Below are 18,765 nucleotides of genomic sequence, written 5' to 3'. Positions count from 1 at the left end.
GTCCTGAATATTGATTGGAAGGACTGATGCTGAAGCTGAAACTCCAATACTCTGCCCACCTGATGTGAAGAACTGACTCACTAGAAAAGACCCTGATGCTGGGAAAGATGGAAGGCAGGAGGAGAAGGAGGGGCGACAGAGGATGAGATGGTTGGATGGCATCACTGACTCGAAGAACATGAGTTTGAGCAAGCTCCGGGAGTTGGTGATGGACAGGGAAGCCTGGTGTGCTGCAGTCCAGGCAGGCACAAAGAGTCAGACACGACTGAGCAACTGAACTGACTGACCCTGAGTCGTTGGAGTATCTGCCCTGATAGGCTATATTGGTTTGAAAGTGAAAGTGTTAGTCGCTCAGTCATGTCTGACTATTTGTGACCCTACTGACTGTAGCCCACCAGGCCCTCTGTCCATACAATTCTCCAGGCAAGAACACTGGAGTGGGTTGCCATTCCCTTCTCCAAAAGATCTTTCCGACCCAAGGATTGAACCTGAGTTTCCTGCACTGCAGGCAGATTCTTTACCATCTGAGCCACTAGAGAAGCCCTGATAGTTAATGCTAACAGTGAAAATCATGCTGAAAAACTGTTTTTGTATGACCAAAGTCCTCAGCAAGCCATATCCATTTGACCTTTATGGGCCTGGAGTTGGAACAGTTACATTCAGTTGTGTGGGCACTACAAGACCACCATGTGTGCGCATGCGTGCACGCACGCGCGCACACACACACACACACACACACACACACACACACACACACACACATCCTGGTAAAAACTGTGAACACAAGGTTCAGATGGGCTTCCCTATTTGGCACCATGAACATGTTGTCATGTATCATTGCTATGAGCTTAAGCATGTCCCCCTGTAATTCTAATGAATCTGGAATCTTGTGCCTAGTACCTCATTACCCATATGAATGTTCCTTTTTCTGATTTAATCTGTAGCAGTCACTATAATAAACCTTAATCCTATCTTTTGAATGCCCACGAGTCCTTGTGGGGAATTTTGCAGCCCGAGTGTCTTAGCAATCCCCGCTTCCCATGGAAGCTTTGGTTGAAGACTACAGTTCATAACCAAATCTAAAATGTATTTCCAGATATATTCCTTGTATTCCATGGGGGAGGGGATATTTGAAAGAATACTATTTTGATTATTAATCAGGACATATAAATGAGCTTATAAACATCAAAAGGGAGGTGATAAAATAGTGTCACACAAATTAACTGTAAAATTGATCTCTAAAATGGTGGTATCTAGTGTGCAGCACTATAACCAAGTGATAACATTTAGCATTCAAAACACTGGAAAAAATCCAACATTGTATGCTTTCTAATGTATACAATGTCACCTAATACTACTTTGGCAAATATTCTTGCCAAAAATGATCAATCAGAACCCAATAAAACATCTTGGTGTAACTTCAAATTTAATGGAACTATGAGTAGTTGGATAAACTAAAATAAGGCAAAATAACTCAAGAGGGTGAGCACCTTTTCATGTTTTGGGGTCACCTGGATCTACCTTTCGTGAAGTGCAGTTCAAGCCTTTTCCTCACTTTCATATTGATTTGGAACTCTTTATTCTGGATAGGAAGGCTTCATCAGATATATGCACTGCAAATATCTTTCCCCACTCTGTGGGTGTGGATGCTCTTGCATATTATTTTAGTGCCTTTTGACAAATACAAGTTCTTAAGTTCAATGTGATCAAATTATCAATTTTTCCCTCAGTGGCATTGTATTTTTTATATTCTACTTAAGAAATTACTAAATCAACTATATACCAATATAAAAAAAAACTTTATCACTACTTGAGAAAAAATTTACTACCTACTCCCAGTATCATAATCTATTTTTTCCCCTACAGCTTTAAGTTTATTTCAGATTTAGTCCTTCAAATCATATGAATGAGGGGGTATGTTTATGAGGGTGAGAAAAGGGTAATGTAGGCATCAAAATTTTTCTCCATACATATATTCAATTCACCCAGCAACACTTACAAGATTCTTTTCCCAACTTATAACAAAGCATTAACTCTGTCTTACAGGTGTGAGCCAGTTTCTGTACTCTACAGTTCCACTGATCTATTTGTCTATCCTTGACCAAGGCTGCAGGGGAAATTGCAAGGCCACGATGGATAGTGAGAGTTGATGCCTGCTAGTACTCGTCCTCCAGTTTTGTTGTTGCTCTTATCCCTCCCCTCTTCCTCCTCCTGGTTCTTGAAATTTGTCTTACTTATTCTTCCTCATTTGCAACCTGAAGTATATTCTAGAATCAGCTTGTCCATTATACACACACAGAGCCTGACAGTATTTTAGGGAGTAGTATGCAATAAATATACAACTCAGATCACAGAGAACTGAAATTATTTCAACAATTTCCCAATCTACAAAGTATATATTCTTTAATTTCTTTAGGTATTACTTCATCTCAATATAGTTCATAATTTTCTGTGTAGAAGTTTTGCATGTCTTTTGTTAATTACTAGGTATTTGATTTTAATACTTTATAAACTGTAATTAAAAACATTTTAAAGTGTTTGTTTTTGGTACATATATACAATTTTAAAATATTGACATTACAGCCAGTAACCTTACTAATTTCATACATTCCCTCTAAGCTACCCGAAATCCTTTTAGATACCCTGTGTACACATAATGACAATTTTAGTTTTTCCTTTACAACCTTTAAGTCTTTTCTACTTGCTTTTTGCAATAACCCAGTTCTACAATACAATATTGAGTGGTAGTGGTGACCATGGATATCTTGTCTTGCTTTAAGTCTCAGTGGAAAGTTTTCAATATTTCAACATTAAAAATTTTTTTTTCTAGATAAAACTCTTTAATATATAAGATCCCTCTTACTCTGAGGACATGATCTGAACAATCCTAATTTTAAAAAATGTGTTGAAACTTATGGCTCAACCAAAAATTATGATCAGCTTTTATATGTTGTTCCATATGCATGGGAAAATAGGTGTGTATTCAGTCATTACTGGGTATGGTATTCTATATATGTGAAATTCATTCATCACGTTACTCATATATTCATTGACTCTTTTGTCTACTTATTCTCTTTGTGTGTATTAAGAGAGGTGGATTAAAGTCCTCCACTATAATTGCCAATTTTTCTATTTCTTCTTTTTGTTGTCATTTTTGCTTCATATATTTTAAAGTTATGTTATTAGGTTTACAAAAATTTTTAATTGCTGCGTGTTTCTGAAGAGTTCACCTTTTTATTCTTCTTTATCTCTGGTTATCCTTATTTTCTTACTTAGCTTTGAGTTAATGCTTGCATGGCTTGTAGTAAAGGGTTAATACCTCAGCCTTGGTTTGCTCCAATCCTACACATTCTAAGAAGGATCTTGAGCAGTTTCTGGGAATAACTGGAATATCCCTTGGAATATCTTGCCTAAAAAGTTTTTTGTATGCCTGAGACCTTGTTTTATCAGCTTGACCAGTGTTATGAACCAGTGTTATGTGCCTCCCCAAAATTGATCTATTGAAATCCTAACCCTCAGGACCTTAAAATGTGACTGTATCTGGAGATAAGGTTTAAAAGAAGTAATTAAAATAAGGCTATTTGGGTTGGCCCTAATCCACTATTATTAATACTAATGTCACTACAGCAAGATTACGACATACAGAGAGACAACAGAGATGAGCACACACAGACCAAAGGCCACAAGAGGACACAGTGAGAAGGCGGTCATCTGCAAGCCAAGGAGGCCGGCCTCAGAGGAACCAAACTTGATGACATCTTGTCTCCAGAACCATAAGAAGATAAAGCCATCCAGTCTGTAAATTTTTGTTGTTGTATTTTTTAAAAATACATATATCATAAATTTACCATCTTAACCATTTTTAAATATATATTTCAGTGACATTGTATGTAGTCATAACTACCATTGAACCCTATAACTCTTCATTTTTTAACACTAAAACTTTATACTTATCAATCATAATCAATAATTCCCCACTCTCCCCAGGCACTGGCAACCATCATTACAAGTTCAATGATTTTTGACCAAGTACTTCACGTAAGTAGAATCATTCAATATGCGCCTTTTGTGACAATTTACTTCATTCACCAAAATATCCTCACAGTTCATCTTTGTTTGGCACATTACTGAATTTCCTTCTAAAAGGCTGAGGAATATTCCATTGTATATATATACCACATTTAGCTTACAGACTCTTGGATTTCCTCTATGTTAGAGCTAATGTGAACAATGCTGGTATGAACAGTATATAACTAGCTCTTAAAAGAAACTGACCTCAATTATACCCACAGCTGGATCATACTTCTCTTTTTAACCCTTTGAGGAAACTACATGTTTCCTACCATGGTTGAACCATTTTACATTCCCACCAGTAGTGCAGATAGGTTCGAATTTCTCTATATCCTTTCCAACACTGTTCTTTTTCTGTTTGTCTTTTTTCCCCAATAGTAGTGATTGTAATAGATGTCAGGTGCACCTCACAGTAGTTTTGATTTGTATTTCCTTAATGATTAGTGATGTTAACCATATTTTCATGTGCTTATTCTCCATTCATATATCTTCTTTGGAGAAATGTCTATTTAAGTTTTTTACCCATTTTTTAATTTTTTAAAATTGTTGTTGAGTTTTAGAAGTTTCTCTACATTCTGGATATAACTGCTTATCAAATTTGCAAATATTTCCCCCCATTCTGTGGACTGCCTTTTCACTCTGTGCATAGTGTCTGTTTTTTCTTTCTTCCTTCAGGTGACAATGATCTACACATTCTAATGAAAAAGATACATAGTTATAGAAAAGTAATTTCCAAAAATAACCTATTGAAAATGATACTCCATTAGTTTCAATGATATTGTTTGAATGGACACTGTCTTTTGATACAAATTTTTTTTTAAATTTCATCAAGTCCAATTCTTTTGCTGTGTCTTTGATATCATATCCAAGAAAACATTGCCAAATCCAATGTCATGAAGGTTTTCTCCTGTTTCATTCTAAAGGTTCTAAGTCTTGTGTTTAGGTCCTCAGTCTATTTTGAGATAGTTGTTGTACATGACATAAGGTAAGGGTCCAGCTTCATTCTTTTCAGTGTAGACATCCAGTTTTCCCAGCTCTATTTGTTGAAAAAGGGTACTTTCCTCATTGAATGGTCTTGGCTGCTGCTGCTGCTGCTGCTAAGTTGCTTCAGTCACGTCCGACTCTGTGCAACCCCATAGACAGCAGCCCACCAGGCCCCCCCGTCCCTGGGATTCTCCAGGCAAGAACACTGGAGTGGGTTGCCATTTCCTTCTCCAATGCATGAAAGTGAAAAGTGAAAGGGAAATCACTCAGTCGTGTCCAACTCTTCGTGACCCCATGGACTGCAGCCTACCAGACTCCTGCGTCCATGGGATTTTCCAGGTAAGAGTGCTGGAGTGGGGTGCCATTGCCTTCTCAGGAATGGTCTTGGCAGCCTTGTCAAAATCACTTGACTATATATGTAAGGGTTTACTTGTGGGCTCTCTATTCTATTCCACTTGTGGATATGTCTGTCTGTATGCAAATACCACACTGTTTTGATTACTAAAGTTTCATAGTAAATTTTGACATCAGGAAATGTGAGTCCTCTAGATTTGTTCTTTTCAAGATTGTTTTGGCTATAGAGGTCCTTTTAAGATTCCATTTGAATTTCAGGGTGGGTTTCTGTATTTCTGCAAAGAGCATCATTGGGATTTTGATTGGGATTGCTTTGAATCTGTAGATTGCTTTGGGTAGCACTGGCATTTTAATAACATTGTCTTCTAATCTATGAACATGGGATGTTTCTCCATTTATTTACGTCTTCTATAATTTCTTATTTTGTAGCTTTCATTGTACTTTTACTTCCTTGGTTAATTTCACTATTTCATCCTTTTTGATGCTATCATAAATGGACATGTTTTTGTAATTTCCTTTTGTTTTTTGTTAATGTACAGAAATGCAACTGATTTTTACATGTTGACTTTGCATCCTGAAACTTTGCTGAGTTCATTTACCAAATCTAACAGATTTCTTTTGTAGTCTTAAGGGTTTTCTACATATAACATCATGTCACCTATTAACAGAGATTGTTTTACTTTTTCCTCTCCAATTTGGATGCCTTTGTTTTTCTTGCATAATTATCTGCTGAGACCTTTCAGTGCTGTGTTGAGTAGAAGTGGTATAGTTGAATAGAAGACATGCTTGTCTTGTTTCTTGATGTTAGATAAAAATATTTTCTTTTATCAAGTATTATGCTCAAAATTCTCCAAGCCAGGCTTCAGCAATACATGAAGCATGAATTTCCAGAAGTTCAAGCTGGTTTTAGAAAAGACAGAGGAACCAGAGATCAAATTGCCAACATCCGCTGGACCATGGAAAAAGCAAGAGAGTTCCAGAAAAACATCTATTTCTGCTTTCTTGACTATGCCAATGCCTTTGACTGTGTGGATCACAATAAACTGTGGAAAATTCTTCAAGAGATGGGAATACCAGACCACCTGACCTGCCTCTTGAGAAACCTATATGCAGGTCAGGAAGCAACAGTTAGAACTGGACATGGAACAACAGACTGGTTCCAAATAGGAAAAAGAGTATGTCAAGGCTGTATATTGTCACCCTGCTTATTTAACTTATATGCAGAGTACATCATTGGAAACGCTGGGCTGGAAGAAGCACAAGCTGGAATCAAGATTGCCGGCAGAAATATCAATAACCTCAGATATGCAGATGACACCACCCTTATGGCAGAAAGTGAAGAGGAACTCAAACGCCTCTTGATGAAAGTGAAAGAGGAGAGTGAAAAAGTTGGCCTAAAGCTCAACATTCAGAAAACTAACATCATGGCATCTGGCCCCATCACTTCATGGGAAGTAGATGGGGAAACAGTGGAAACAGTGTCAGACTTTATTTTTTGGGGCTCCAAAATCACTGTAGACGGTGATTACAGCCATGAAATTAAAAGACACTTACTCCTTGGAAGGAAAGTTATGACCAACCTAGATAGCATATTCAAAAGTAGAGACATTACTTTGCCAACAAAGGTTTGTCTAGTCAAGGCTATGGTTTTTCCAGTGGTCATGTATGGATGTGAGAGTTGGACCGTGAAGAAAGCTGAGTGCCAAAGAATTGATGCTTTTGAACTGTGGTGTTGGAGAAGACTCTTGAGAGTCCCTTGGACTGCAAGGAGATCCAACCAGTCCATTCTAAAGGAGATCAGTCCTAGGTGTACCTTGGAAGGACTGATGCTAAAGCTGAAACTCCACTACTTTGGCCACCTCATGTGAAGAGGTGACTCATTGGAAAAGACTCTGATGCTGGGAGGGATTGGGGGCAGGAAGAGAAGGGGATGACAGAGGATGAGATGGCTGGATGGCATCACCGACTCGATGGGCATGAGTTTGGGTGAACTCCGGGAGTTGCTGATGGACAGGGAGGCCCGGCGTGCTGTGATTCATGGGGTCGCAGAGTCGGACTGAGCAACAGAACTGAACTGAACTGATGCTTCCTATTGGTCTTTCATATAGCTTTTATTATGTGGAGATTATTTCATATATACCTTTTGTTACAATGGAGATGATTTCCTTCTATTCCTATTTTGTTGAGTGTTTTTATTATAAAGGGGTGTTGAATTTTGTCAAATGCTTTTTCTGTGTCAGTTGACATGATCGTGTTTTCTTCCTTCATTTTGCTGATGTGCCATATTACATTGGTGAACTTTCCTATGATGAACCATGCTTGCATTCTAGGAATAAATCCATTTGGTTGTGTATAATCCTTTTAATATACCGCAGAATTCTGTTTGCTAGTACTTTGTTGAGGATATTTGGATAAATGATCATAAGAGACATTGTTCTGTAGTTTTCTTTACTGTAGTGGTTTTTTAATAGTTTTTTTAATAGGGTTGTGCTGGTCTCATAGAATCAGTTAGGAAGTATTCCCTCCTCTTCAACTTTTTTGAAAAGTTTGAGAAAGACTGGTATTAGTTCTTGTTTATATTCATCAGTGAAGCCACCAGGCCGAGGACTTTTCTTTGGTGGGAGGTTTCTATTTTTCTTTTTTCCTTTTTTGGCTATGCTGCATGGCTTGCTGGATCTTAATTCCCCAACCAGGGAACTGGAGGCACTTATGGATGGCATCACTGACTCGATGGACGTGAGTCTCAGTGAACTCCGGGAGTTGGTGATGGACAGGGAGACCTGGCGTGCTGCGATTCATGGGGTTGCAAAGAGTCGGACACGACTGAGTGACTGATCTGATCTGATCTGATCTGCTTTGCAACCTTAGCCAAAGAGCTTGGTCACTCAGTGAATAGTAACAAAAGGGGAATGCCATAAAAGATTTGTTAATATAAAGTACAATATAAATTCTCTGGAGGTGAACAGTATTTGGGTCATAACTGAAAAACTTCAAACATCGCTTGAATTCCAAGGAGTTCCTAAATTATTTGATGCCTTATAAGAACTGAACCATATAAAATCCTTCTCACACTCTCTTCATTACAAGTTGTATAATTCCACTGTCTACTATACATATATCCCACAAAGTCTCTCTCCAGTGTGAATTCTGTGATGTACCTTAAGCATTGAACTAAGCCTAAAGGACTTCCCACATCTGTGGCATTCAAAGGGTTTCTCACCAGTATGAATACTCTGGTGTACTTTAAGGCTTGAACTGAGCCTAAAGCACTTCCCACATTTGTTACATTCAAAAGGTCTCTCACCACTGTGAATACTCTGATGTCGAGTAAGTCGTCCATACACACTAAAGGCCTTCCCACATGCCTCACATTCATACGGTTTCTCACCAGTATGAAATCTATGGTGTATAGTAAGTTGATGGCTACTCCTAAAAGCCTTCCCACACTCCTTACATTCATAGGGTTTCTTACCAGTATGAATTCTCTCATGTCTAACAAGATGTGAAGCATGACTAAAGGCCTTCCCGCAGTCTTTACATTCATAGGGTTTTTCACCAGTATGAATCCTGTCATGTTGTATGAGGTTTGAGGCTTGACTAAAGGCCTTCCCACATTCCTTACATTCATACGGTTTCTCACCAGTATGAATTCTCTGATGTATTTTAAGTGTTCCAACATCACTAAAGGCCTTCCCACATTCCTTACATTCATAGCATTTCTCACCAGTATGAACTCTGGCATGTTGAGCAAGGTTGGAGGCACGACTAAAAGCCTTCCCACACTGTTCACATTCATAGGGTTTCTCACCAGTATGAATTCTCTTATGTACTTTAAAGTCTGTAAGACGACTAAAAGCCTTCCCGCATTCCTCACATTCATACGGTTTCTCACCAGTATGAATTACTTGATGTACTTTTAAGTCTGTAGGACGACTAAAGGCCTTCCCACATTCCTTACATTCATACGGTTTCTCACCAGTATGAATTACTTGATGTACTTTTAGGTCTGTATGACGACTAAAGGCCTTCCCACATTCCTTACATTCATATGGTTTCTCTCCATTATCAATTCTGTGATGTAGAGTAAGAGATGAACGTTTTTTATAAATGTATGCTTTTCCATTGCTGGTTATTTCACATCTTGAGTCCAAATCTAAAACAAATAAGAAAAAAGTTCCTTTGACCACCAAACAAAACATTTTATAGAATTAAGAGAAAAACTGAAAATTTCACCCAGTAAAGATGGTTTAAAGAACTCTACAATACAGTTATAAAACTTGAAAATTTAAAAGGAGGGCTCAGAATAAGTAAGTTTATGCAGTACAGTGCTGGTAAATGTTTAACAGCCAACTCTACAAAGACACACACCTAACACATCCAGCCCTGATTTACAGTGTTTGCCAATGTCTATGGTGTAAACAGTGCCACCACAGGCAATTTCAAGCTATCAATGTAATGAAACTGAAACTAGACTTATGACGATATGCAAAATCTCGTCCCTAGAGAGCCAGTATCAGCCATCTCTAAATACTATTTCCATCTAAAATATAAATATGTACATATATAAAACTTCAAAAAGCAAATTATTTATACCTGATCAGTCTTCAATTACAATTCCCCTAAAAATATGCATTTCCACCACTGTGACACTTTCCCTCTGTGCAGAGCACATGTGCTTTTATTTATTCTTCATAATAAATTAAGATACTGAGGGTCTTTGCTTAGTTACTCCTCCCCTGACACTTTATTATTTATCATCCTTATAGATGTTCAATCTCATTCATTCCTTCATAGCTTTTCTCAGGTCCTCTCTAGCTTTCCTTTTTAACCAAGGCCAACCATTCTGGTCAAGGCTTTACCCTGATGGTAAAGTATCTGCCTACCAATGCAGGAGACATGGATTCGATCCCTCATTTGGGAAGATCTGCTGAAGATGGAAATAGCAACCCATTCCAATATTCTTGCCTGGGAAATCCCAGGGACAGAAGAGCCTGGCAGGCTACTGTCCATGGGGGTAACAAGAGTTGGACACAACTTAGCGTCTAAACATCACATCATCATCATCAACCATTCTGGTCATCCCCAGAAAAGTCTGTCAATCAGTTCTCTGATATATACCAGGTATACATACAAGTCATGTAGTATTTTGAACATTTAGGGACTTTGGGCAAAAGAGGGAACTTGAATTATACAAAAGAGTCTAGAAGAGCACCAAGAATTATATGAAAAATAATTAGCAGTTGGGGGCTCAATGATAAAAGTCTCTGTGAAGTATCTTGATCAAAATACAAAGGGTTTAATGAGGAGACTATGAGTTGAGGGCAAAAAATATTTTCTTGTAACTAGCGTATGGTGTGGTATGTGTATAAAAACTTGAAAGAATATTAACAACATGCTTCAAAATTGATAACAATGGAAATTAATAAATACTAGCAACCAAAAGCACTTTCATGTGGAAATGAAAATGCCTTCTAGAAAAATGCTAGATCACTATGGGAAGAAAAAACTAAAATAAAAGAATTCCAATAAATGGACCACACAGAAAACAAACCCATATCTGAATCTTGGGCATTGTTTCACCAGGCAGAGAACTGAAAACCTAAAATAATTATCTCTACAAAAAAGTGATTTGAAACTCAAAGCCTAATATGTAAAAAATAAACAACAAATAACAAAGTAGAGGGAGGAAGTAAAATAAAGATAAAAGTAGAACATAATGAGTTAGAAAACAATAGCATTAACAAATAAAGAGCTGGTGTTTAAAAAAAAATCATTATATGAAGTGTTACATAAATCAATTTAAAAAGACAATTAAAAACAAATGATAATATGAGGAAAACAAGAATCATCAGAGGAATTAAAAGAAACAGGAATTTATTTAAACTGTAAGGTATAATTTGTATGAATTATACTACATGACTACTTTTGAAAGTATGGATTACTTTCTAGGAAAATTTATCAAAACTGACCACAGAAGAGAAAGCCTAAACCAATCAGATGCTACAGAAGAAACAGAAAAAAAGCTGCCAGAAAAAAAAAGTAATAAACATATTTTAACACCTGTATTGTAATTTCTCAATATCTAGATCTAAAAAAATGGATACAGCATAGCTGAACAAAGGGAAAATTTAGGCTCTTATGCCAAAAAGGAAGAATTCAAAGGCTTAGAAAGTTTAACCTGGCCAAAAAATTTAAAAAATAGTGGCATAAAAATGATTGTGACAGGTAAAAACCATGCAATAAAAAGCAATGAGTCAGCAATGATACAAGAGAAAAAAATTGTTTCTCATCATTAAATAATTCTAACTGAAGAAGTTCTAGTACCAGTATGGCATCATGAAGTTCCTGTGGCCTGCCCCCTTTCTGACTGATTTCAACAATTAACACTTGACAAAACACAAAAACTAACTACATTAAGGCTGTAAATGAATCAGGAGGGCTTTGGAACGGAGTCAGACTTTACAAAGCAGCCGAGACTGAGCTGAGTTTCTTGCCTAACTCACTCTCATGTCCGTGTTTCAAGGGCAGGTCCCAGTTATTGTGGGGTAAGCATGGCCTACAAAACTTCCAAAATAAACTCCACAATATTTCTGGCTATAAGAACAATAAGAGGGAGCACTACCAAAGAGGGAGCACTGCCAAACTAGAAAGCAAGGGGGGAATGCTGGGACAAAAATAGCCAGAAAAGATTTCTTAATTTGGTATTTGGGTATGTGAAAGTGAAAGGCACTCAGTTGTGTCTGACTCATTGCAACCACATGGACTATATACACCCCATGGAATTCTCCAGGCCAGAATACTGGAGTGGGTAGCCTTTCCCTTCTCCAGGAGATCTTTCCTACCCAGGGATCAAACCCGGATCTCCTACATTGCAAGCAGATTCTTTACCAATTGAGCTATCAGGGACGCCCATCTGGGTGTGGATCAGTACAACATTCACCCTTACCAACAATGACATGTGCATGAGGATATAAATCAGTGTGGCAACACTATACCTACAAACAATTTGAAAACCTCTCCCCGAAGAAAATTACAAGCACAAGTGATTTCACTGGTGAACTGTTTCAAATACTTAGTGAAGAGGTACTACCAATTCTAAACAAACTCTTTCAGAAAATGGAGGAGTGAATCACTCTATGTAGCTAGTTACTGTGATACCAAACAGGAGAAAAACATTGTAAGAAGTGAAAATTACACAGTATAAAATCTTGTAAACATATTTGTGTATATGCTTAGTCGATCAGTCATGTCCAGCTCTGTGATCCTATGGACTGTAGCCTGCCAGGCTCCTCTGTCCATGGAATTACCCGGGAAGAATAATGGAGTGGGTTGCCATTTCCCTCCCCAGGGAATCTTCTCAACCAAGGGATAGAACCTGCTTGGCAGGTGGATAATCACTGAGCCATTTTGGGAAGTCTTCATAAATATATATGCAAAATACTAAACACTATCTTAAAAGAATTGATCAACATATAAAAAAGATAATACATTATGCCTGTCTTAGTCCATTTGGGCTACTGTAACAAAAAATACCGTGGGTAGCTCATAAACACAGAAATTTACTTCTTACAGTTCCAAAGGCTGAGAAGTCCAAGATCAAGGGACCAGTATGATCATATTCTGGGAAAGGCCTTCTTCCTAGTTCATAGCCAGTACGCTCTCAATGCATTCTCATACAGTGTAAGGGGTTAGGAATCTTTGTGGGAACTCTTAATAAGAACACTAATTCTACTCACAAGGGCTCTACCTTCTTGCCCTAATCAAATCCCAAGGGCTTTTCCTCCAAATGGCATTATCTTTGGGAGTTAGGATTTCAATATGTGCAAACTGGGGTATAGAAACATTCAGACCATATCAATGATCAATCTCAGGAATACAAGACTGGTTTAATATTTGAAAATTCCATCAATATAATTAACCATAAAACCCATACGGATCATGTCTAAAAAAAATTTTTTTTAAAGCATTTAATAAAAGTCATATGTGTCCCTCAGAAAAACTCACAGCAGGGACTTTCTTGGTGATCCAATGGTTAAGAATTTGCCTTCCAATGCAGGGGGTGTGGGTTCAACTCCTGGTTGGGAAGCTAAGATCCCACATGTTTTGCAGCCAAAAAACCGTAACATAAATAACAGAAACAATATTGTAACAAATTCAATAAAGACTTTAAAAAATAGTTCATATTAAATAAAATCTAAAAAAAAATTACAGCAAACTAGAAAGAAAGAACTTATCCTAATAAAGATCGCCTGCCAAAAACCCACAGCTAACATCATATCCAATGGTGAGAGAATTATGCCTACCACATATGATCAGGAACAATAAAAAGTTATGCCCCCCCCCCAAAAAAAAGTTATGCCCTCAGTACTTCTATTCAACACTGGACTAGAAGTTCCAGGCAGTGCAATAAGTCAAGAAAATAAATAAAGGCATGCAGGAGAAAAGCTAAGAAACAAAAATGTCATTAATCAAGATTACTTAATCATACATGTAGAAAGTCAAATGTAATCTACAAAACAGCTACTAGAAGACAATAACTGAGTTTAGCAAGCCTGAAGCATATACAACCAATATGTACAATAAATATGAGAGAACACTCAGGAATTCAAATTTTAAAAACTTTAAAGTAGTATCAAAACTAGGATATCATGAGGGATATATCTCAAAAAAGATGTATAAGATGCTTACTCCTTGGAAGGAAAGTTATGACCAAACTAGATAGCATACTGAAAAGCAGAGACATTACTTTGCCAACAAAGGTTCGTCTAGTCAAGGCTATGGTTTTTCCAGTGGTCATGTATGGATGTGAGAGTTGGACTGTGAAGAAAGCTGAGCACCGAAGAATTGATGCTTTTGAACTGTGGTGTTGGAGAAGACTCTTGAGAGTCCCCTGGACTGCAAGGAGATCCAACCAGTCCATTCTAAAGGAGATTGGTCCTGGGATTTCTTTGGAAGGACTGATGCTAAAGCTGAAACTCCAGTACTTTGGCCACCTCATGCGAAGAGGTGACTCATTGGAAAAGACTCTGATGCTGGGAGGGATTGGGGGCAGGAAGAGACGGGGACGACAGAGGATGAGATGGCTGGATGGCATCACCGACTCGATGGGCATGAGTTTGGGTGAACTCCGGGAGTTGGTGATGGACAGGGAGGCCTGGCATGCTGCGATTCATGGGGTCGCAAAGAGTCTGACATAATTGAGTGACTGAACTGAACTGAAGACCTGTACACTATAAACTACAAAACACAGCTGAGAAATATAAATAAATAAATAAATGAAGACATATATCATGTTCATGGGATGTAAAACTTGGTATTATTAAGATGTCAATAATTACTGCTGAATTGATTTATAGATTTAATGTAATTTCATTAAAAAGTCCTAGCAGACATTTTTGTTGTCTATGATGAAACTGACAAGCTGATCCTAAAATTTATAAGGAAATGCAAAGGATCTTGAATAGTTAAACTTTGAAAAGACTGTAATACAAGGACTAAATAACACTACTTAATTATAAGACTTATGAAGATACAGTAATCAGTAAGACACATCAAATTGACATATAACCAATGGAACAGATTATCAGAAATAGATCCATACATATGTGAAAATTTTACTTTCATCATTTCAAAGGCAATAGTGAAGAAAGAAATGATGCAGGAACAATTGGGATAGCCATATGCTGAAAAATAAAAAAAGAATCCAGACTTTCATAAGTAAAAATGAAATAAAAAATGGATCACAGACCTGAACGTTAAACATAAAACTGTGCAACTTCTAGAAGAAAACAGGAAAAAATGTTTGACCTTGGGCTAGGCAAAGAATTCTTCAGTTCAGTTCAGTTCAGTTCAGTCACTCAGTCACATCTGACTCTTTGTGATCCCATGGACCGTAGCATGCCAAGCCTCCCTGTCCATCACCAACTCCCAGAGTTTACTCAAACTCATGTCCATTGAATCAGTGATGCCAACCAACCATCTCATCCTCTGTTGTCCCCTTCTCCTCCCGCCTTCAATCCTTCCCAGCTTCAGGGTCTTTGCAAATGAGTCAGTTCTTTGCATCAGGTGGCCAAAGTATCAGAGTTTTAGCTTCAGCGTCAGTCCTTCCAATGAATATTCAGGACCAATTTCCTTTAGGATGGACTGGTTGGAATACCAGACCACCTGACCTGCCTCCTGAGAAATCTGTGTGCAGGTCTAGAAGCAACAGTTAGAACTGGACATGGAACAACAGACTGGTTCCAAATCAGGAAAGGAGTACGTCAAGGCTGTATATTGTCACCCTGCTTATTTAACTTATATGCAGAGTACATCTGGATATAATGCTGGACTGGATGAAGCACAAGCTGGAATCAAGACTGCCGGGAGAAATAACAATAACCTCAGATATACAGATGACACCACCCTTATGGCAGAAAGCAAAGAGAAACTAAAAAGCCTCTTGATGAAAGTGAAAGAGGAGAGTAAAAAGTTGGCTTAAAACTCAACATTCAGAAAACTAAGATCATGGCATCTGGCCCCATCACTTCATGGGAAATAGATGGGGAAACAGTGGAAACAGTGTCAGACTTTATTTTTTTGGGCTCCAAAATCACTGCAGATGGTGACTGCAGCCATGAAATTAAAAGACGCTTGCTCCTCGGAAGAAAAGTTATGCCCAACCTAGACAGTATATTAAAAAGCAGAGACATTACTTTGCCAACAAAGATCAGTCTAGTCAAAGGTATGGTTTTTCCAGTAGTCGTGTATGGATGTGAGAGTTGGACTATAAAGAAAGCCTGAGTGCCGAAGAATTGATGCTTTTGAACTGTGGTGTTGACGAAGACTCTTAAGAGTCCCTTGGACAGCAAAGGGAATTCTTAGATACACCAAAAGTCATGATTCATAAAGATACACAGGTAAACTCAATTTTGTGAAAGTTAAAAACTTCTGTTCTCTAAAACATATTGCTACAAGAATGAAAGGAAAAATCACAATAAAAAAGAGAATATTAAAAAAAGCTATATTTTAATGTAGACTATGAAAAGTAACTTACAAGTTCAATAAGAAAACAGAAAAGATTTTAAAAGATACTGCACCAAAGAAACAGTAAAGAAGATACTCAATATCATTAGCCATTACAGAGAATAAGATTTAAGCCACAACAAAATGCCACTATATACTTATTTGAAAGGCCAAAATTAAAAAGACTTATCATACCAATTGTTCATAAGATATGGAGGATCCACCTTTCTCTTAGAGCTGGTGGAGATGTGAAATGGTATAAAAACTCTATAAAAGTTTCTTACAAATTTAAATTTATAATCTTATTTATCTAAATTTAAAATCTTGGACTTCCTTGGTGATCCAGTGGTTAAGAATCCACCCGCCAATGCAGGGGACGCAGGTACGATCCCTGATCCAGGAAGATTGCACATGCCACCAGGCAACTAAGCCTGTGAGCCAGAACTACTGAAACCCCCACCCTAGAGCCCACGCTCTGCAACGAGAGAAGCCGCTACAATGAGAAGCCACGCACTGCAACCAGAGAGTAGCCCCCACTTACTGCAACTAGAGAAAGCCCTTGAGCCTCAACGAGGACCCAGCATGGCCAAAAATAAATGAATTTTAAGTCTTACACATTTAATCATACATGTCCCATATAATCCAGGCATTCAACTGATCAGTATTTAGCCTAAAGAAATGAAAGCATATGTCCATTCAAAAACTTGTAAACAAATATCTACAGCATCTTAATTTGTCATTGCTAAAACTCAAAAATGTCCATCAACAAATAATGAAGAAACAACTGTGGTATAATCAAATACTGGTATAGTACTGAGCAATAAACAGTAAAATACAAATAACAACATGATGAACTTCAACATAATTACGCTGACTAAAGGAAGATGAAAAACTTCACACTATCATGTTTATATAAAACTACAGAAAATGGAATCAACTCAATTGTGATAGAAAGTAGAAAGTAGATCAGTGCTTACCTAGGGAAGCTGGAAGGAGACAGAGGAGGAAGGATTACGAGGGGACACAAGAAATGTCAAGTTTTGAAAAAAAATTTTAATAGACTCAGATAAAGCATTTGACAAAATTGAATACCCATTCATAGCAAAAACAAACAACAACAAAAAAGAAAGCAGCAAACTAGGAACAAAAGAAAACTACCTCAATTTAACAAAGGTCACAAATGAAAAAATCTACCTCAAGATTCTCACTTTCTATGCCAACATGAAGAACACAATAGAGACCAGAAATAGACACACATACGTATAACCCAACGGGGTGCCAAAGCAATCCAAAGGGTAAAGGAAATTCCTTTTTTAAAAAATGGGAGCCTTCAGAATGGGAGAAAATAATAGCAAATGAAGCAACGGACAAACAACTAATCTCAAAAATATACAAGCAACTCCTATAGCTCAACTCCAGAAAAATAAATGACCCAATCAAAAAATGGGCCAAAGAACTAAATAGACATTTCTCCAAAGAAGACATACAGATGGCTAACAAACACATGAAAAGATGCTCAACATCACTCATTATCAAAGAAATGCAAATCAAAACCACTATGAGGTACCATTTCACGCCAGTCAGAATGGCTGCGATCCAAAAGTCTACAAGCAATAAATGCTGGAGAGGGTGTGGAGAAAAGGGAACCCTCTTACACTGTTGGTGGGAATGCAAACTAGTACAGCCACTATGGAGAACAGTGTGGAGATTCCTTAAAAAACTGGAAATAGAACTGCCTTATGATCCAGCAATCCCACTGCTGGACATACACACTGAGGAAACCAGAAGGGAAAGAGACACGTGTACCCCAATGTTCATCGCAGCACTGTTTATAATAGCCAGGACATGGAAGCAACCTAGATGTCCATCAGCAGATGAATGGATAAGAAAGCTATGGTACATATACACAATGGAGTATTACTCAGCCATTAAAAAGAATACATTTGAATCAGTTCTAATGAGGCGGATGAAACTGGAGCCTATTATACAGAGTGAAGTAAGCCAGAAGGAAAAACACCAATACAGTATACTAACGCATATATATGGAATTTAGAAAGATGGTAACGATAACCCTGTATACGAGACAGCAAAAGAGACACTGATGTATAGAACAGTCTTATGGACTCTGTGGGAGAGGGAGAGGGTGGGAAGATTTGGGAGAATGGCATTGAAACATGTGAAATGTCATGTATGAAACAAGATGCCAGTCCAGGTTCAATGCACGATGCTGGATGCTTGGGGCTGGTGCACTGGGACGACCCAGAGGGATGGTATGGGGAGGGAGGAGGGAGGAGGGTTCAGGATGGGGAACATATGAGAAATAAAAAAAAAAAAATGGTGCTAGAATAACTA

At 37.8% G+C, this 18,765-nt stretch overlaps 1 protein-coding gene across 1 annotated transcript in view; it reads right to left on the bottom strand.

Moving 5' to 3' along the window:
* The window catches only part of LOC109572912 (zinc finger protein 607-like), a 57,196-nt gene that overhangs the window by 26,570 nt on the left and 11,861 nt on the right, over positions 1 to 18,765 (bottom strand). The window contains 1 exon segment of the mRNA XM_070770211.1: positions 8,518 to 9,562. Within this exon segment, the coding sequence (XP_070626312.1) occupies positions 8,518 to 9,562 (1,045 nt within the window).

The sequence above is a fragment of the Bos indicus genome, chromosome 18, assembly GCF_029378745.1.
Source record: "Bos indicus isolate NIAB-ARS_2022 breed Sahiwal x Tharparkar chromosome 18, NIAB-ARS_B.indTharparkar_mat_pri_1.0, whole genome shotgun sequence".
NCBI classification, from domain to species: Eukaryota; Metazoa; Chordata; class Mammalia; order Artiodactyla; family Bovidae; genus Bos; species Bos indicus.
The sequence above is the reverse complement of the archived record's forward strand: the minus strand, read 5'-3'. Positions and strand labels throughout refer to the sequence as shown.